A 20,907-nucleotide genomic window follows, 5' to 3' on the forward strand; every position below is an offset into this window, starting at 1 on the left:
GTTGCTCAGACAGGACCGGTACGGTCCGAGGGCTCACGTGAGAGGTTTGGTGTGCCACAGGTATGCCAGATTTCAAAGGGCATTCACCGTGGGCGGCTGTGGATCTCACTCCCGCGAGTACTGACTGAGTGTCGGAGTCCAGAATCTGTCTCCTCATTTGGCCAAATCTGGGAGAAGACCAGAGTGGGTTTAGCTGCCACGTATGGGCGTAACCACACTCATTAACTGCTCACGACAACTCTAGGACATGAGTATTACCCCCATTCTGTAGATGCTGACGTGAAGGCCTGGTGAGAATTGCAGAGAATTCCTCAGAAATCCGAATATAGGGGGTTGTTCTCAGAGAATTGCTGCATTACTCCTTTCAGGAGCATGTGGCGACGCTAACTATGCTAAGTAACTGCTGGCAAAGTGTCGCCAAGCTCTGGTCCTGCTGGATCCCTCTTCAAAGCAGGAAAAAGGCTTATCTGCAATTAGCTCATCCATTGTGTACAAATGGTACTCAGTGCTTGAAAACAGTGTGTTTTCTTAAGTGGGTTAAACCTTCCCTCCTGAAATCTTGTTTGTACTATTAATTTGAGCCACACACTCTTCCTTTCTGGAACGGGACACACTCCAGCCAGGCCAGGCCTGGACAAGGATTACAATTTCTCGCTCGTCTGAGTTGGGGTATCGGTGTTGATCGACACGTGTCTGCCAGCCTCGCTCACGAGAACCCGGGGATCGGAGGGCCAGCCAGAGTCAGCAGTCACCTGGGCTATGAAACATGCGATGAGAAAGGAAAATGACTTTTTTTTTCCCTGCTACCAGAGAACCTTGAACTTGGTGCCAACAAAACCTTGCCAACTGGAGGTCCTGCTGGGCCTACTTTAATGAGCAGATAAGACTCAATTTTAATTAGCACACTAATTGTTTCCCTGCAAAGGAATGTGGGGAGAGAACTTGCAAACAGTTTATTTTCTTAAGTGGGTTACAAGGTGCCCCCTGCCGTCCTGTGGATGGTGCTCCACCCGGCAGCCAACTGTTTTGTTCATCGAACAGCTCACGTCTGGCCCAAGGAGCCTTTCTCCAGTGTGGCCCATGTGCTGGGGGCACTGAGAAAGGAGCCAGGCACAGACCCTCTCTTCTAGGAGTCCCCTGTAGAGGGTAAGGGCAATGTCGTCTAACTCTATCAGTTAGGGTTCCTGGTTGTAAGCAAAAGAATCAGTTCAAGAGAAAGGCAATGTACCAGAGGGGGTGGGGGGAGAGGTAGGCTGGGCAGGGGTCTGAGGGGACCTGGGCACAGGGACAATCTAGTGGGTATAGTGCCATTATAAGGACTTGTCTCTAGGTGACCTTGTGTCCTTATGTAGTTCAGGCTGTTGTCTGGGAGGCAGGGATGAGAGGCGGAGGGGAATCCCTAGTCTCGGTGCCTGGGAGCCTGCAAACTAAACTGACAAAAGGTAGATTAACAGGAAGGGAAAAAACCCATAAAATGTATTCATATGGGAGCTCACAAAAGAAGTAGCTGGCTAAACGGCTGAAGTTGGGGAAAGGAATGGAGACAAGAGGCTTCTATGGGAGGAACAAATGGGTTTCTGGAGGAACAAAGAGGAGATAAGGAAATTTGTGATAATGTTTGTTTATGCTGGTGCGGGTGGCCTTTTCCATCTTTTCACGCCGTAAAACTCCCGCAGTAAAACTCCCACAGATGGAAACCGGAGGTAGTTTCACTCCCAGAAGTTTCGGCTTTCAGTGAAACGAAGGAAGCTCTGAGAAGGCTTCTTTCTGACCCGATACTAGCAACCATCTTCAAAGTAATCTTCGTGTTTAACTCTGAGGGCCCCTGGGGTGGGTGGGTTCCCACCCCTCTCGCCTCCGGGGCTGCAGCCCCCCATCACTGGTATTTCCATTTCCTCCCTGGCCACCCACCAGTCCGTTCAGAGGGACACATTTAAAATGAAAGCCCAGTGATGCCACCNNGCCCCCCCCCCCCCCCCCGCCGTGTGCTTCAAAACCTCTGAAGACTCGAGGTCCAACCTGGGTTTCTAACAGCATTCTGTGATGGAAGGAGCTAGGGCTCCTTGGAGGAACGCTGGGTTCCAGGACGGGGCAGGGAAAATACAAGTGCCGGGAAATGAGGAATTGCCCAGGAAGCACAAGGAGGGGGGCACGTCAAAGGGGCCCAGGCGTCGACTGGAAGAGCTCTCGGTAACCAAAGCTGGAATGCTCTAGGCAACAAAATAGCCAACGCAGAATCGGAATGTGACCCAAAGGACAAAGTGTGTCTGTGGGACTACACTCATACGGACAGAGAATGGCATAGGTAGGTACATGGGGAAGAGACTGATCTCCCGGACAGAAGAATTCCAAGTAATTTATGGAGCTAGACCCCCCCCCAGAGAGGTGAAGCTGGCACCCTGCCCTAAGTGTGCACCGCACAGTGACGCCTTCTAAATGGTGGGGTATGGGGACAGGAAAAACGGAGCAACTTTACAGCAGAGAAGCTAACAGATGCTAACTCAGTCAGTGATGAAGGTCAAAGTCAACAGTGCCAAGTCCTGTTGATAGCATGTATCCTTGACATGATGGGATGCGAATGGCCCTTTGCCTCCATGAACTTCCTTCCATAATCCCAGTCGAGTGACCTATGACCCATGAACAAAGCGTCAGGAAAAGACACCCTAAGGGACAGTCTGCACACCTGTCCCTTGCACACCCCCACCAGCCCTCCTGCCATCTGGGAAACCGTCACGACCGAGAGGAAGAAGGAGCCTCGGGATGTGACATGTAAAAGTAAAGTATCTCAGACGGAATCCTGGAACAGGAAAAGGACGTTGGGTGAACTGTTAGGAAGTCTGAATAAAGTATGGGCTTTAATTAATGAGAGTGTATCAGTGTTGGGTCCTCGCTCCTGACAACGTACAGGTGCCCTATTAATATAAGGTATTAATAACGGGGGACAGGGTACGGGGTGTACGGGATCTGGCTGCACTGCCCCTGCAAATTTTCTGCTAAACGGTTTACCAACAAACAAAGCAAAAAGTCCTTTGGGGGCTTCTCATTGAGCTCACGATAAAATCTGAACTTCTTAGCGGAGCTGACAGTGGACAGTGTGACATTGCCCTGAGTGACCTGGCTGGCCCTGGCCTCATATTGCCTCTCTGGCCACACTGGCCTCTGGTGTAGGCACAGGGCCCTTGCTCTTGGGTTCCCCCCTCCTTCCAGAATGTTCTTCTGCTCTCCCTCCAAGCCAAGTCCTTCTCATTTTTCACATCACAGCTTAAATGTCACCTCCTCCAAGAAGCCGCCTTGAGGTATGTCCCTCTGACACTCCCCATCACAGTGCATTTACTTCCTGTACAGAGTCCCTGCCAGTCCACCAGTGTTTATGGAGCCGGTCACCTGTGCACTCCTGGCTTCCCTGGGAGATCGTGTGGACCTGTTCACAGCCCCAACCCTAGCACCTCGCAGGGCGTAGGAGCTTCTAAACCTGGGAAGAAGGGGGGACTCGCATCTGTCAAACTGTCCTGGCTTTCTAGCCTCATCACTCCCTGTCAGACCTCTCTGCTACCCGCACCTCCTCGCCCCCTGAAAGGCAACCTTTCCTTTTACTGCCTGAGCCCTGGTCTTTCAACCCTCCACACACCTTCTGCTGATCCCCTGTGCACTGCACCCTGAGGCTCCTTAGACCCAGCCGCTGCTGTCCTGGGCGTGGGCGCACCTTCGCAGAGGTTATGACTGTGCGATTTCAGTGACTCACTTCCACGCTGCTCCACGTGCTCATGGCGTCGTAATTAGGGCCCACAACACAACACAATCGTTAATGTGTTTTATCCCTCTGCCTTTTCCGAACATTGTTTTTGTTAAAGCTCCAAAAATAATTAGATCGGTGTGATGATGGAGGAGGTTGTAGAGAACAGAGAGTGTTTTTTCCCTTTGTCTTCCCCGTGGCAAGGAGGAGGGGCGGGGAGGGTCTTTGAGAAAGTAGCTATTGATCGTTTTGCCCCAAAGCATCCCACAGAGCTCCGTTCTGCATTGTTTGCGGAACTTTCCAAAATGAATGAAAACCACAGTGTCTTTGTGCTTAAGGCACATTCCCAATTATCTGTGCTGATGGCACAGAGAACTTCTTTACACTGGTGAAGGGCGCTTTCCAAAGTTAGAGAAAACTTTTACTCACCAGGGGCTGGTGGGGGATTGCAGAGGGAGCTGACGGAACTCATGTTTAATGGGCACCGGTTTCTCTTGGGGATGGTGATCGAGCTGGGGAGAGGGGGGTGGGGGGGGGCCACACAATACGAATGCACTTACTACCTCTGAGCTGCCCACTTGAAATTAGTTAAAATGGTACATTTTACCTCTGGCACATTTTACCACAATAAAAAGAAACCCAGGGGCTATTTTTTTTTAGCTCGAAACTGTCATCATATTCTTGATAGAAGGAAAGGCCAGTTATACTGCAAGTTCAGAGTAAGACCCCATTTTGTACTTTTATTTTTACTTTAAAATGTATGCATTTATTTTTTAGAGAGAGGGGAAAGGAGGGAGAAAGAGAGGGAGAGAAACAGCAATCAGCTGGGGACTAAACTCACAACCCCGACTGCCGGTCGAGCCCGAAACCCAGGCATGTGTCCCAACGGGGAATCGAACCGGCGAACTTTCTCTTTGTGGGGTGATGCCCAGCAAACTGAGCCACACGGGATCAGGTCCCCAATTATTATTTTTAAAATTATGGATAATAAATAAGAGACTAAAAATAAAGAAGTCAAAATAATAACTGATTATTCCTGAGCGGGGGTGATTTCCACTGTCTTCTTTGGACTTCTCGGTGCTTTTCCAATCTCGATGATAGTACGTGTTTGTAAATCTTTTGTAATCAGACGAAAGAGGCGCACAGCCTGGTGAACGTTCTCAAGGCCACTGAATTGTACACTTTCAAGTGGTTACGATGGTGAATGTTGTTATGTGTATTTTGCCGCCATAAAAATACGTTTCAGAGAGAAAAGGCAACTTGTGTGGAAAACATCACTTCCCTGGGTTTTCCCAAGGCTGGTATTTTCTGAATTTGCCATCATCCTCCATCCTCCGCTCCTGCTGTGCAGTCCATGCTGGGGGGGGAGGCCAGGCATGGGAAGTGAAACGGAGTGGCCGGAAGATACCAGGTATGGGTTTCAGTGTTCCCAGGTACAACCCAACATTTCGGCTCCTCCAGATCAGATGGGAAGCCTTCTGTAGCAAGAGGCTTTTATTTTTTTTTAAAGAGTCTACTCAAGATGTATTATGATTCAAATTGAGGCCACGTTAAGCTAACCCTCGTATTTTCTACCAAGTAACTGATGGCTGAGCCTAAACGTTCTCCCAGGGGAAACAACCACAGATCTCCAGAGGCTGAAATGAACTCTTTTCAAGAACACAAAGACACCACGTCACTTTGACATGCCTAACAAATAAAGCTGCATTACATTTGGGTAGTGTTTCTAAAGTGCATTCGTGGCTTTTCTTTATCAGCGATCGTGAGAAAGCTCTTCTTTCACGGTGGAGAGGCCCCAGCCAGTTTGAATCTGCTTTTAACCCCAGGAGACAGGGGACTTGGCTGGGGCTGGAACAGGACTGTCCCCAGTGTGAAGTCCTAGAGGGCCTACGTGGGCCTGGGCTTACGGCGGAAGGTGGAACGACTCCTCCTTCTCCTGTCTCATGAAGGATGGAGGTGCAGGGGCGAACTGACCAGGAGCACGCAGGGGCTTTGCTAAAGAGAGGTTACCCAGGGAGCCAGCACGGACGGAGCCTGAGTTATCCACCGAGGGTGGAGGGAGCCTGGGTATTTGTCCACCAACCCAACCCTGCCAGTCGGGCTCCTGGGGCGGTGGGAGGGGAGGGCTCCTCCCGGGCTGAGCCAGCCTGCCCCTTGCATGGGCAGTGAGTAGGGCTCTTGGTTAGCACGCGGGTGTCCACAGTTTCATCAGAGCAGTTGTGCCCGGCACTGTAAGAACCGAGGGGCTCCGCACCCCGATATTGTGTGCCAGAGTGAAGAGAGGCTGTTTGAGGAAAGAGCAGAAGGTAGGACACTGTCTCTCTCGGACACAGGAAAGCAGCCCCGCTGGATAGTGCCACCGCTGGATCCTGGTGCCCAATGGCACATTCCAAATGAAGACAGGGCAAGGCTGTGGCTTCCTCTGAGCCACGCCCTGTGGCCACTCTGTGCTGGCACCCAGGACAGAGGCGGACAAGACATCCTTGGTGCTCACAGAGAACTCCCTGGGGACGGCAGACCTATAGGCAGAGGCTGTGCAGTGAGAGGTGAGGGAGTTACGTGTGCAGGGTGGGGTGCCCGATCAGGAGTGGGGGTGTCGGTGGGGAGGAACTGAGGCCACGTTTTCGAGGCCTTGAAGGATGAGTACTCACGTCACAGCTGTGAGATCCCTCTGAACCTTCGTCACTTCATCTGCAAAATGGGACGATGATGGCTTTGAGATTCTGGGTGGAGACCAGCGCTGGGGAACTTGCTGAGCATTTGGGCCGCGTGTGGGCCCCCGGCAGGCCAGCCGGGCTTGTGCACCAGGTGACTGTCTAGAGGTCTCTAAGATCCGCAAGACAGTCCACCCCACGCCCCAGCTTTTCAAAGCAGGCCCCACAGCCACGTTCAAGGGGTGGAGAAACTGATGGGAAGGGGGGAGTTTGGCCAGTTTTGCCACGTACTATTGTTGTTTGGAGGGTAAAAGGTCATCGTATATGTAAAACTTCTGTTAGGGTCAGAACGGCTCAACAAAGGTATGACAATGATGACGTTTCTCTCTTCTGGTTTTTTAATAATAAAAAGGTCACTGGAACAATAGGTATGAAATAGTAATTTTTAATTTTTGCAGAATGCCTTGCCTCCATTTCCTCCCCTCTGTGGGGAGGGCGACCCCTTCCGGACAGCGTGTCCCTGGGAGGATTTGACCTGCACGGAGCGCGATGCAGGTGCCCCCGGAGTTCTTACTCCGGGTGTCGGACCCAAGGCTCCACTTCCTCCCCGCAAGCAAGAAGGCAACCCAGACGCGATCCTTTTTCATTTTTGTTTTATTTTGACCCACATCCCACTTTTCAAAGAACAGAGGCTGAGTGCTGTTTGCAGAAACGCTCCTACAGGCCATCCTTTCTTCCGCTCCCTGGGCATCCTCTGCATCCTCCGCTCCCCCCTCCCTGAACGCACCTCCTCCCTTCATGTTTCATCTCCCTCCCCCTGCCACAGCCTCCCCACTGCCCAGGGGCTCCTCCCAGCCACAGCTTCAGGGGCCTCCCCGGCCACCCTGGGGCCACAAGGCCCTCCCAAGAAAGGGTGACACAGGTGGGAAGTGCTGGGCACCTGTCGCAGCTCTAACTATCTAAACCCCTTCCAGTCGCCCTGAGTGGCTCTCACTCCCAATCTGTAAAAGGAAGGAGACCCTGCACCTGCTTGAGCAGCTTCAAAGCTCCCCTGTGCTGTGGACAGCCTGGGCACGCGCTTCCCGCCTTGAGCCTGAAGCTCGTATCAGCAGCCAGTCCATTCTTACCCTCGATGAGGGACGTAGAGGATCAGAGTCTCAAACCCTGAGATGATCTACGACATCAGTAACTTGAGCACGCCCCAGACCTTGTCCAACCAGATGGGGGCCCTGCAGCTTAAACCTCAGACACCAGAGAGCCGGCTTGGGCAGCCCCACCCCCCACCCGCAGAAGACACCAAGACCGACTTGGGCACAGAACTGGGGCTGGGTGTCTTACCCACATTCTCTTAGTCCTTATAACACCCACAATGGGCTGGCAGTGGCAGACCCATTTTACAGATGCGGATAATGAGGATCAGAGAGTTGCAGAGAAGTTTATTTGAGTTCAAAGTTCAAGGATAGAGTATATTTGATTGCCGTGGGTGGAGAAGGAACTGGGGACAGCTATGTGACAGCTGATGCCAACTTCCTGGCTCCTGTGCCTCCTGAGAGGGGGATGGAAAGACTACCATGTTGTTAGTAGGCCTGGTTCCAGTATGCTTTTAAGGAAACTGAGGGTCCCTGAACTTGGCTATGAAGGCTAGTTCTTTTGTCCTCTTCGAGCCTCAGTCTTGTCACCTGTAAAACTGGGTGTAGTGAGGGTCAGCGAGATGGCAAGTAGAAAGCCTCTCTTGCAGTGGCTGCGTAAGACCCAGGGCTCTGTCTTACATCCTGGCTCCAGGAGAACCACGGGGCAGGAAGCCTGGGGTGGCCCCTGCAGAGAGCCGGGCCTTCCAGGCTGGGTGCCTGCAAGGGCAGCCCTGTGCCCTATCAGAGCAGGGCCTTGGCCGAGCCCCTGGCAAATGCTGTGGCTTCTATGGCTGTTTTGACATCCCTGCTATTGCAGACAAGACCCAGGCTGGGCTCCTCTTGTAAATATTGACAGAGGCCCCAGACAGAGAGGAATAAGAAAACAAGGGACGTTTTATTTATGACAGAAAAAACAAATCTATGGACCCACCAGGAGGGGGGAATGTTAAATAAACCGTGATACAGCCGCTGGATGGAATATTGTGCAACTATTGAAATGTTGTTTACCGAGGGTTTGTAATAACATGGGAAAATGCTTATTTTCAAAAGCTAAGTGGAAAAAAGGAAGCAACTGAATTGTATATTCAGCATAATCACACCTAGGCAAAAGTCAAGCCAGCCAAAATCCACTCGTGGAAGAAACAGACTGGAGGGACGTACACCACGGCGGGGGTAAACTGGGGAGATTTTATTATACTTTTCTGAATTTTCCAATTTTCCTTTTTTCTGTAATGGCATGGTTAGTTTCATGTAGAACGCAAATCAGACTTAGGGTATTTTTTTCCCCTGAAGAAGAAAGACCTCTTATTGGGAAAGCAGGCCAGATGACCCAGGGACAAGCTTTATTTGACACAGAGGCCACTCTGAGGCTGAGGGCCACAGGTAGACAGACTGGGCTGTAAAACAAGGGGTCAAGTGGAAATCCTAGCCCCTGAACCCATGGAGTCACGTGGGCCGGCTGACACGCAGCCACACATCCAGGTGTGGTGCCTGTGATGTCCTGGTCATTGTTCCGACTTTCGCCCCTCCCTACGCAAACGCTGCTTCTCTCCCAGGAAGGTAGTCTCTCTCCCAGCAAGGACCCTCAGTGGGACAGGATTCTCTCCCGGATGCGACAGGCAGAACAGCTGGCCCCCTGCCCCCTCCACATACTGAGGTGAAGCTTCTAGGAGGCAGACCTCCATTCTGCTGCCCACCTTTGGGGGGCACAGCCAGGCTTCCCGTGCCCGGAGCCAGCTCTGGTCTATGCAGGTCCCCAGATTTCCATTCAGGTCTCTGCTCAATGTCATTGAATCAGGGAGGCCTGCTCACAGTCTCCCACTTGGCCTGTCCCCTCTGTCTCTATGGCCCTGACCCAGCCCCGGTCCTATTTACTTATGTACAAAATCGCCTATTTTCCTCCATTAGGACCTGCGCCTGCAGGGCAGGGCCCCCAGCACCAGGAAGTGGGCCCAGCCTCAGCCTTCTGTCAACGTGCCCTGGCCTCCAGGGCTCTGGGTGGTGGTCGTGGCCCCTGGACCTCCTGCTCTGCCACAAGGGCCCTGCCCACGCTCATCCCTAACCCAGAGCCAGAGATGAGAGACGCGCTAGCTCTAGCTGGTGACGGGGCCCTTGCCGAAACCGTCTGAAGTCCTTAGAAAGGCTCAACAGGAAAAGGGATGACGGTCAGTTAGTGGTGTCTGCCAGGAGACCAGGGGGAGGCAGGGGCAGCATGTCACGCCCTCCCAGCACAGCCCGGGCCCAAAGCTCGACTCTCCCTGTCATTGTGGAGACCACACCTGCTCTCACTGCGTCTGGAACTTTGTCTCCTTGTCCCTGGAACCATTTCCCTTGACCTACCATGAGTACCCAATGGGCTTGCCCTCCGCCTGGCTCCTCACCTGCCCCTGCCCCTGCCCCTGGGGCTGGATCTGGCTCTGCCTGCCCCAGCTCCCACATGGGGTTCTCTTCCCAAGCAAACCCCAGCCTGGTGCCACCATGCCAATGCCTCCTAGCCATGCCACTGCAACAGCCCCCAGTCCCCTGGATCCTTGGGAGGTTCATGCCTGAGCGTTGACTCTGACCTTGGGCAGAGCTTGGTTGAGGGGTCACTCCTCCCAGGCACCAATCTTAGCTACTTCCCTCCCTCAACCTCCAGTTGAGGAACAAACTAAGCAGCTTCACCTCCTGGGCCCTGGGCCTTGTGGGGCCCACCGAAAACCCTCGTGTCCACGCCAAGGTCCTCCTCATTCTCCGTTCCCATCCTGCGTCTTTCAGATCGACCCTGGCTCAGCCCAAGCAGCTGCAGGGAGCCCCGGCTCCTACCTGGACCCCCAGAAACTTGGGAAGCACTTTCTCTGATGCTCTCGTTTATGCCCCCACAGAGAAAGGCATGAGTTGCCCTTCCCACTTCTAAGAGAGGGACGTTGATGTCCATAGTGTCCTTATCTCTGACCTGTCGGCCCTGGTGGGGTGCACCCCCTCTTTGCCTCTGTCCTCCATGCTGTTTGTCATGTAGAAGGACACTCTGCCCCGGCTCCTCCATCTGTGTGTGCCTCTCCGTTGGGGACGGAGCAGGGCCGTGGTTAGAGACAGGAGCAGTCTCTTTCTTTTCCCTCCAGGGCAATGGGGAACTTTGGGGTTTGGAGGTCTCCTCCCTTAGAGAAGTTCCCAAACCTGATGGCAAAGGAGATCCCGGCCTCCTGACAGGTCACTTCTGGTTCCCCAGCTCCACCCTGGGCCCGCCCCTCCCTGGTCCTCTCCTGTCTGATACTGACCAGGTGGCGACACAGCACAGGGGAAGCAGGTCATGGCATTGGCTCTCACCAGCCAGAAAGGGTCGCCTGGTCGGCAGAGGCTGCCCCCACCCCTGGGGTGTGAGGCTGGGGTCCTGGGGCAGCTGTGCCGTGAAGAGCTCTGAGGTCTGGGGAGAGGGTCGGTGGGCCCCAGGGGGACAGCAGCCCTTGGATCACCTTCTCCTGCCTCTCCCAGGACAGACGATATCCCTAAGAGACCCCTACGAAAAGATGTACCTTGTCAAATGGCTGCTAGAAATGGACCTTCTCGTGCTAAAATTCCGGGTAATGAGGGAAACTGAAGTGGGCTTTGGTTAATTTATTCTGCAGCCAAAAAAAAAAGAAGAAGAAGAAGAAGAAAAAAAGAAAACAAAGCCCTCCAGCTTTAGCTGTGTGACCTCCCCCATCCCCTCTCACTCTGGCTGGGCCCCCGCCAGTCCTGCCTGGACCACCTCCCTTGCCTGTTTCCACCTGTGTGTCCCAGGTGCTTCCGGGACTCTTGCAGTGGAGGCTCAGGGCCAGTGTTTGGGAAGGGGCCCCTCTCCAGTGAGGTCAGCTTGAGGGGTCACAGGGGGTAAACTGGCACCCAAATCACAATTGTCATAAGGTTGTGTCCCTGAAGTTTGCTGGGGTCCTAGAGTCTCCCCCCCGACCCCCCCCCGCCCCAATTCAGACTTGAAANAAAAAAAAAAGAAGAAGAAGAAGAAAAAAGAAAACAAAGCCCTCCGGCTTCAGCTGTGTGACCTCCCCCATCCCCTCTCACTCTGGCTGGGCCCCCGCCAGTCCTGCCTGGACCACCTCCCTTGCCTGTTTCCACCTGTGTGTCCCAGGTGCTTCCAGGACTCTTGCAGTGGAGGCTCAGGGCCAGTGTTTGGGAAGGGGCCCCTCTCCAGTGAGGTCAGCTTAAGGGGTCACGGGGGGTAAACTGGCACCCGAATCACAATTGTCATAAGGTTGTGTCCCTGAAGTTTGCTGGGGTCCTAGAGTACCCCCCCCCCCCAATTCAGACTTGAAACCGGCTCTGGAGAAACGGCTGCCCCTGGCCTCGGAACAGCAGTCCTGACTTCTAGTTTCCTGCTTGTCTCCGCAGCCCACTGACAGCAGAGATGCACCTCAGAGCCCCAGCCAGGGAAGGAAGTAGGACTAGGGTTCACCTTCTGGGGCTCAATTCTTGGCTGCCTGATCTCCCAGAAACGGCCCGTGGAGCAGTGGGCAGGGGCTGCCCAGCAGAAGGGGGCTAGACCCTGGTCTGAGGCACATGGGGGCCAGGCAAGGTCAGGATAGTGGGCAGGAGGGTGCCCTGGGGGGAGGGGAAGCTCCGCAGCTCCTTGGACACAAACCTGGGTGAGACGTTGTCAGCCAGGAAGAGGAGCGTGCGCCGGCGCCCCACGCAGTAGATGAGGTTGTCCACCACGGCGCACTGGAAGGTGTCGGGGTAGGGCGTCCGGTACGTGGCGCACTCGTACCAGAAACGGGCGCTGGCGCTGCAGCGGTACACGCCAATGCCCAGGCTACGGTTGAGGTCAAAGCGGTAGAGGAAGCCATTGGCCGCCACCATCTCGACCGTGCGATCCTTGCCGCCCGCCGTGGGGCCGACCTGCCAGCGCTGCTCCCGCGCGGAGAAGCGGAGCAGCAGGTAGCGCAGCGTGCCGCCCGTGACGAAGATGTCCCCGGCACACGCCGTGGCTGTGTGCGCCAGGGCAAAGGTGTCATTGGGGAGTGGCGGGGCAAAGGTCCAGCGGTCCAGGCGCGGGTCGTAGCGCTCGACCGTGTTCAGACACTCGCCCCCAATGGCATACAGGTGCCCGTCCAGGGCCACCAGCTGGCAGTGTGGCCGGGCTTGGTTCAGTGGGCACACCTCGCTCCAGATCTCAGTCAGAGGGTTGTAGCAGAAGACTCTGTTGGAGGGCCGGCATCCGGGGCCCTGGCAACCGGACACCACAAAGACATAGTTGAAGAGACTGCAGATGGCACAGCCCCGGGACACAGCCTCCGGGGGCAGATGGGTCAGCAGGTGCCAGACATCCTGCTCGTCGTCATAGCAACAGAGGCGGCCAGAGTCTTCCTGGGGGCACATGTCGGCCACCACCAGGCGCTTGCAGCCCCGCAGCCGTCGCTGAAGGACCAGCTCCCTCTCAGCCCCGCTCAGGCGCCCATAGATGTCTGGGCTGCGTAGGACCTGGAGGTAGTTGTCACTCATCACTTTGTAGGCGGCCTCCTTCAAGGCCTCCAGGTTCTTCCTCTTGGCCAAGGTCAACACCTCGTAGCAATTCCCCAGATCCAGGTGGACCTCTGGGGCGGAACCTGGGGTGAGAGGGAAGTGGAAGAAATTGGTCCCCGCCACCAGCTGCAGGTTGGGCTCCCCGCTGCTTCCGTCTGAGTTGGGCTCCGGAGACTGCCCGGCTGTGGGGCCGCTGGGTGGGGCACTCCGGTCAGGGCGGGGTGGAGCAGGGGTCCCGAAGCCGTTGAGCTGCAGCTGAAGCTCTGGGTTCTCCACGATCTGAAGCAGGCTCTCCTTCCTGCTGAAGCCTTGCACAGGGGGCGACAGCACAGGCTGGGGGGAGGGGGCCGGATCAGCTCCACCTTCTGTGTCAGCGTGGTGGCCTCTGGGGACTGCCCCTATTCCCAGGGGGGCTGGCACAGGAGGTGGAGACTCAGCCAGGGCTGCTGTCCTGGGGGCCAGTCTGCCTTTGGAGGTGGCCTGAGAGGAGGTAGATTCCACGTGGTACTCGTATACCTTGCCCTGTAGCCGGGGCCTGCTCCCCTCCACCTTCTCCCTTATGAAGTTCTCCTCTACTCGAACCCGGGCCACCGATGAGAAGGTGTAGGAGGCGTTGGTGGCCCCCTCCTGCTGCTGCAGGGCCAGGCCCATGTCTGAGGCAGCCTGCAGGGTCCCAGCCTCTTCTCCGCTCACTCCTGTCCCACGAGTGAGGACCCAGCTCTTATTCACGTCACTCTCATCTTCCGAGTGGGCCATCCAGGGCTGGCATGGGGACCCCTGCGCCCCAGTTCCCAGCTGTTTGGGGTGTCCACCTTCCCGCCATGGGGCAAGCTCAGCCTCCACACCACTGCCGTCCACCGCAGCAAGGCCAGGTGGGGAGCTTCTGGGTTCACTGCCCTGATGGGGGCGGTGGGGCAGCTCGGACTCACTGCCAGCAGCTGTTCCGGCGTCCTGGCCACTGCCGCGAGGAGGTGCCCGGCCCCACTCCAGGCACCTCCTGCCCAGATCCTCACCGGCGCCTTTCTTCTCTGGCTTCCCAACCCTTTCGGCTTCCGAGTCACTAGAAGAGGCTGCTGTTGCCAGGACTTGGGAGCTTCCTCGACTGTCCCAGCTGCAGCCCGGCAGCGCTCCCGGCTCCTTACTTCCCCTCCGGCATCTCAGACCCCCCTGGGGTGCCCCAGGAGCATCCCCCTGGACTTCAGGCTCTCCGGAGCCCTCGGCCTCCTCCTCAGCCTTGGCCTTGGGGCTCCTGTCCCACAGCGGGGCTTGGGAGGGCCTCGACTTGTACAGCCTGTAGGCTGCGGTCACCAGGAGCAGGGCAGCTGCGGACAGCACCACCTTGCCGGTCAGCTGCATGTCCAAATGCCAGTCCTGGGCCTCAGCTCCTCCTCCTCCTCCAGGGAGCATGTTTCCCAAGCCAACCTGGGGCTGAGGAATCTCAAGAATCTGATTAATAATCACCCAATCAGAGCCGGTTCCTTGTTCCTGCTGAGCTGAGCAGCGGAGGTTCTGGGCGGGCTCCGCTGGCCCGCTGAGGAGTGGAAGCAAAGGTGACTTTGAGCTGGCAGAGGGCAGCCCTTGGGGCCCCAGCTGGCAGATCTCCACGCTGGCCTTCTGGGATCCTTCAGTGCTTTCCTTGGTGAGGGCGGGGGATGGTCAGCCTAGGAGGCTGCACTTGTGACCAGCCACCTGAGGCCGCAGTGGCTGGAGGATGTTAGGAGTGTCCAGCTGGCCCATGAAGAGGGAGGAAGCTCTTGACCAAACAGTCACCTGATGCTAGGAAACTCGTGGGGCTGGTTAGTATTTGTGTGTGTGCTTTATTTTCTCTTTTGCAAATTGACTGAGCTGGGCAGGTTGGGCGTGGCGAGTGCGGGACAGGTAGAGCCACCGCAGGTGTGGCAGGAGACCCGCCTGGGTCTGTTTCCTTCCTGTGGGGGTCTGCTGGCCCTCTCAGGAGAGGGGGTTGGGCAGGCTGGGCTCCCCGCTGGGGAGCCAAGCAGTTAGCAGCAGGGGAGGCTGAGCTGGGACCTCGGCCAAGCCACCTGACTGGCTCTTTCAGTTCAACTGCCCTCCTGACTAAGAGAACTGGACATTCTGAGGAAGCTTGGGGAAAACACTTGGCATCACACCCAGAGCAGGGGCAGACGCGGGGCATCTTCTCGCCCTCCAGACCAGACACATCCTCATTGGACGAGAGGCCAAGGGAGACTCGCTCAAACCACCTCCTAGGGATGCGGGTTCCAGAGCCCGACCCCTTGGCTCTGCCAAGTACCAGCTGTGTGGCGTTAGGCAAGTGACCGCACCTCTCTGTGCCTCAGTTTCCTCCTCTGAGAAATGGGGGTAGCCGCACACAAACCTCATAAGGTCGTGATGAGAACACACTGGGTTCATGTGTGTGAAGCCCACAGGGCTGAGCTCTGCCTCATATGAGCTCAGTAATTATCACCGGTGACATCAGTTGCTCTATCAACCATCATCGGCTGGACCTCCTGAAGCACAGATCGAGTTGTGCTCTCAGGGTCCCCAAAGGCCGGGGTTGGGAGCTCACACCTGTGCCCCCTACAGGGACGGGGCAGGGAAATTGAGGCCCCACCCTGTGATGGTGCCTGACAGGCCACACACCGCCCCCCCCCATAGCCAGAGCCCACTGTTTCAGAGACACTCTCGGTGGTGATGCGATCCTTCCTGATTTCTAATCCATGGCATCTAATTAAAACATGGGAATCAAACCGACTCCGGGAGCCGAAGGAAACACGGGCCAGGGAAGCACTGGGCTCTGACGCCTCGGCGAGGAGGCAATCCTGACGCGTGCCTGTATTCGCAGCCCTCACCGCTCCAGCCTCAGTGTACTCTTCCAAATTCATCTCCTGCGGGCTGTCTTGCGTGCCTGGCTGCGGGCTGGGGCTCTGGCCCACTTTCCTTGTCCTCACGGGTCCACATCCCTCCAGCCTTGCCGAGTCGGCTCAAAGGCTGGGCTTTCCCACGCCTCCTCCCCGGCACCTCCACTCTCCCAGGATTATCTTCTCCTTCTTTGGGTCTCTCGTTCTTCTTTGCTCCTCTTTCAGCCTCTGTCTGTCACGGGCCACGGGTTAAAGTGCACTCTGTTCTCTTCCTGCTGGAGGGTAAGTCCCGGAGGTCTGGGTGGGAACAGGCACAAATGGGACAACAGCCAGCATGCACTGTGTCTTTCTGTGGGTACAGCGAGGGGGCGGGCACGCGGGATGAAGCTCATCTAAAGCTCCGTGTTTGTTTGGGGAACATGCAATTGTCACCCCCACTTTATGGCCGCTCCAAGGTTATGTCAGTTTGTTTGTAAACAGACCGGAGCAGGTGGGATTTCTCTGGAAGTTAGGGCTCCTCAGCCTGTCCCACCACCGGTGACAGGCAGCAGGGTTTCCCATCTCTCCATCACCGTCATGACAGTGCTTCTGAATCCCACAGGGATGGAGACTCCGACGATGTTTGTTAGAAGGCCAGGTTTCCCTCCTCGCCCCACACTGGTTCAGGAGGTTTGGGCGGCTGCCAGGAAACCCTCATTTTCTGACCATCTGCTCAGGAGATTTCAGTGGGTCTAGGAATATGAAGTAGGTCAGCTTTTCTACAGATCTGCCCGATTCCTCCGCACCTGGGTGGAGTGAGCAGTTTGCTCTCTCAATCGCCAAGGCGAGCCACAGGGCGTGGGCACCGAGGCCCAGGCCACTTTGCATAAGCAAAGTCATTTCATTTCCCGGGCTTCCGGAGAGGAGCCCCAGGCTCAGAGCGATGGGTCATTGTCACACTTTGATTGTGAGGGGCTGGGTCTCGACTAATAACCGGGTCTTGGTGGCTGCGTGGCCCACGCATCTTCCTCTGGGAAGGAGAGGACGAGGCAGGAAGGGCAACAAAGAGGAGGTGTCCTGGGGTGGCAGCAGGGCTTTAGGGGCTGACATGGGTCCCCCAGTGGCCAAGCGACTATCCTAGCGATAGGGACAGCTTTGGGACTCTCGTACCCTTGTTGTATTACTGTGTTGTGACCTGGTATTGTCCCGTCAGATGCCACCGGTGAGCAGGGTCGGCCCCCTTTGGTGTGTAGCTTTCTAACTAATAAGGCTCCACCGTGCTCTGAAGCGTTCTCCCTCCGACTCCAGGATAAATCAGTTGAGCCAGGCACTCACCCTCTCCATTCAGAACCTGCTCCTGGGCACCAGGCCAAACCAAGGAGGATGGGAGGGGCACGGGGACCAGAAGACAACAGTCTGGGCCTCAGGGGACTGATGTCCTGATCGGCAAGAAGGCAGAGACACTTGCGATATGATTGGTCTACAATGCTTCACAAAGGAAAAATTAATGAGACGACCTGCCCACAGGCGTCCGCTGACCAAGTACACCCTGGCTACTGGAAGGCTGGGGGCCCGGAGTAAGGGGCCTCAGAACAGAGGTCAGGGAAGGGTCCCAGACAGAGGCGCTGAGCACTGACTACTGATAAAGGAAGCAGGGGCATGGACTGACCAACCGAACAAATGTTTATCAGATGTTTATCGTGAGCCAGGCTGTGTACTGGGATGCAGTGATGTAGGCTAAGGAGACCTGCGCCCTTGGAGACTGTGACCTCGGGGGAAGAAGGCGCTAAGCGAGAAGATGGTGGTGTGTGACGTGCTCATCGGTTGCAGGGGAGAGTGAAACAGGAGCCCGGGCCCCGGGCGAGGACAGAAGGTGGAGAAGGCATTTGGTGTGGCAGGAACAGGAAAGGCTGAGACGTGGGGAGACAACAAGGTCTGGCGGAAACTGAGGGGCCCGAGAGCCACAGCAGTGCATGAAGACCCCCAGGCTGGGTCTCGGAGCAGGCTTCGGGCTCTGTACCTGGGGGGGCGGGCGGTGGTGTCAGAGGGCTCTGATTTGAACCCCGCTGGGCGCTTTCTGGGACCTCCCCTTCTCCCCAGGGCAGAAGAGAGGCCTGTGAAACACCGAGCTCGGAGGAGGCCCGAGTTAGACGAGGATTCCCGATGTCCGCCCTACAGCGCAGTTCTCCGGGAACGCAGCCACTGAGCTTGTTCTAGAATGCAGGCTTTATTACCACTCAGGTCAGGAGATGACCTGCTGTTGAAAAGGTAGTTTGTTACCCATGGTTCCCAGGAGGCGTCCCCTTCTCCCCAGAATCCACATCACCCAGAGCCAGCCAGGGTCAGCAGGGAAGCAGAGGGAAGCACCAGGGTCAGCAGGGAGGCAGAGGGGTGAGGGGAAAGGGTGAAAGTGTTTCCTGTGGTTTCCCTGGGAAGGAGCGAGTGAGGCAGGGTTAACAGGTTTAGGATCCGGTAACTTGAATAACTTCAGGGGGCTCGGGACTGTCCCTGGTTGTCTGATGCCTGGTCCTGGGGCCACTGGGGCAGGGAATATTGGCCCTGTGGTGGAAGAGCCTGGTGAGAACCTGATAAAGATGAGGGTGGTTGGGGTGCTGGCTTTGGACTGACCCTCCTGCATGTGAAAGGTGAGCTCCTAGGGCAGTCATTTGCTGCCTAAGAACCAGCGAACCCTGGGAGGGGCAGTCCCTTCCCAGTTAGGGTGAGCGGGCCTGGATGCCAGAGCCTCGAGGATACAGAGAATATGTACAATATAATTACAAAGATACATGTAGTAGAGAGTCAGGAGACAGACCGCAGGGACCTCGGCGGGGCTGGGGGGCTGGGGGGCTGGGGAGGCTGGGGAGTGAGGGTCCTTAGCAGGTGCCTTTCCCCTGCAAGGCTATCGGAAGTGAGCTTTCCGCGCTGCCCTGAGGTCTCTTCATTGGGCAGGTGAACACCACACTCTCACAGGCTGACTTCAGACTCTATAAATTACAGCTTTTTTTCAGTCTGTTTGGAAAAAGTGAAATGAACAAATGAAGACAGGAGCGAAATTAAAAGATAATTGGAAGTCTATATTAGGCTTCTGTGAATGCGCGCGCGTGCCTCCAATCTGGTCTCTCCGCGAGGGCAGGATAAATTGATAACTCTTCAGTTGACTCAGGGGGTGGATAAAACAGCCAGAGACAAATGCGTGCCATGCAGATAAACAGGCCCATCTCGGCGTGATGAGCTTTGAACTCCACAGTGCTGGTGCCTCCCCTGGTCCCCTCAGCCCGGGTCTGCGTTCAGCAAATGCCCATCCACGCAGGTGTGGCAAGTGGGGGGCCTGAGTCTGGGCGGAGGCTGGGAGGAGGTGGGCACGGGCACCTGGAGGGATGAGGGGTGTGCAGAGAGGGGGTGGAGATGACAGGGAGGGAGGCACACACAGGCACACATGTGATCCTATGTGCACACACCCACATGCACATGTATGCACACATGCAAGCACGGCACACGTGTGCATGGACGTGCACACACACTTGTGGGACAGAGTGGACCTTTGAATCCCTGCTGAAACCCTGAAGTGTCAGCAATAAGTGGACACTGGTCTGACCTATGGGAAGAGTAAGGCCTAGGGAGAGAGTTTGTCTAGCTGGGTCTGGGGGGTGGAGGAAGAGGAGGTCAGGGATGAAATCCTACTGGCCTAAAGGACAGTTAGTAAGTATTAAGTATAAAGACACACGGGGATGCGGGGCTTTATCAGGCACAGTGTCCCGAGGGTGCATCCCCAGCTAGGTGCCCGGCCATGTCCACACTAGTGGTTAAAACATTGAGATATTTCCGTTCTGACTGGTAGGTGGCCACTGTCCCAACCCAGCAGCCTGGCTGCTACTCCCCTGGGCCCCTCGGGGCTCCCCACTGTGTATGAACTAGAAGTCAGGGCTTGGTGGGCAAGGCTCCTCAAAACTCGGCACCCCTCTGCTAGGGCGGTGCCACACCTGGCCTGGAGGTCGGATTTCTGTTACTCCCACACCTGGCTCGGCCCCCCCCTGTTCTGCTCATTGAGGGTGGTGCTGGCTCAGGGCTGAGGACTCCTCTGTCGGGCCAACCAGGACCCTGGTGGACCCGCCATGGTCAGTGATGACACCTGCCTTGCCCACCCATTCCAGGGAACCCCGACAGGTCTTCCACTCACATGACTTCAACACAGGGTTGTCATGGTTGCCACAGTAACCATGTCAGTGGCATAGCCCTTGACTGGGTACTTCGGATTCTACCACCCTGTGAGGTGGGTGTCATGTCCCCTTTATATAGATGAGGCTCCCAGGAGGCAAGATGATCTCTCTCAAGGTCCCCCAGAGTGTGAGTGGTACACAGGCGGGGCTCGAAACAAGTCTCCTCATTGACCTTGGACTACGTACCTTTCCAGCTCACCCTGCTGCCTGCCGCCAAAGTTCCCCTCTGCAGACACTCCTGGGAGGCCAATGCTGCCCTCCAAGGAGACAAGTCACTGTTGTTCCTTTCTGTTCTGGGATGATCAGTGGCCGGGGGCAGGTGATGCCAGGATTTTGGAGAGGGCTAGGCACCCCGCAGGCACCAAAAAGGGGGTCTGGCCCAGAAGGGGAGTTTTAAAGAGTTGGGAATGCCAAGGGCGTGAAGAAATGTCCTACTTACAATTTTTCCCACACAGACCATTAAGACGTGGAATAATGGCCTGCAGTGCGTGCCTGTGAATTTGATGGGGAAATTGAATGTGAAACGATTCGTGGGTGCCATTTGCGACGGCGGAGTGCATCCTGATTTTTTGCTCCTGGGGTGGAATGAGTTGAAGCAAAGCAAGAATCCTGAGTTCTGAGTATGCGGCATAATCCCCTGCCTGCATTCAAGGAGAGAGCTCTCTCAGAGGGCTCTAAGCCAACAGTGATAATAATAATAGTAATAGTAATAATAGTTACGGTAATACTGATGACAGCAGCTGATGTTCACAGGTGCCCCTCCGTCTCGGACCCTGTGCTCTGCTCCGGCTGCAGGCGCCACCCCCATTAATCCTTGCACTAGCATGACCCAGCATGCCCCTCGCACACATTCTACAG

General features: G+C 55.9%; 1 protein-coding gene across 3 annotated transcripts; it reads right to left on the reverse strand.

The window, feature by feature from the left end:
• Positions 1–1,091: 1,091 nt before the first annotated feature.
• On the reverse strand, positions 1,092–14,947 carry KLHDC7A (kelch domain containing 7A). 3 transcript variants are annotated; one of them, XM_037045070.1, is made up of 2 exons: positions 12,133–14,946; positions 1,092–1,184 (listed from the first exon to the last, which is right to left on the reverse strand). In XM_037045070.1, the coding sequence occupies exons 1-2, from the start codon at positions 14,418–14,420 to the stop codon at positions 1,172–1,174; spliced, it is 2,301 nt and encodes a 766-aa protein (XP_036900965.1). In that variant the 5' UTR covers positions 14,421–14,946; the 3' UTR covers positions 1,092–1,171. The 3 variants fall into 3 exon arrangements, with proteins under 3 accessions (XP_036900965.1, XP_036900964.1, XP_036900963.1); XM_037045069.1 differs by lacking the exon at positions 1,092–1,184 and adding an exon at positions 2,011–2,797 and having other exon boundaries at positions 12,133–14,947; XM_037045068.1 differs by lacking the exon at positions 1,092–1,184 and having other exon boundaries at positions 11,525–14,943.
• Positions 14,948–20,907: the final 5,960 nt, after the last annotated feature.

This window comes from Sturnira hondurensis, unplaced genomic scaffold, assembly GCF_014824575.4.
Source record: "Sturnira hondurensis isolate 20B ecotype Veracruz unplaced genomic scaffold, ASM1482457v3 Scaffold0004257, whole genome shotgun sequence".
NCBI lineage: Eukaryota > Metazoa > Chordata > Mammalia > Chiroptera > Phyllostomidae > Sturnira > Sturnira hondurensis.

Excerpts from the sequence above, each read along its gene's own strand:
- KLHDC7A (XM_037045068.1), bottom strand. The coding sequence starts at position 14,420 with ATGCTCCCTGGAGGAGGAGGAGGAGCTGAGGCCCAGGACTGGCATTTG.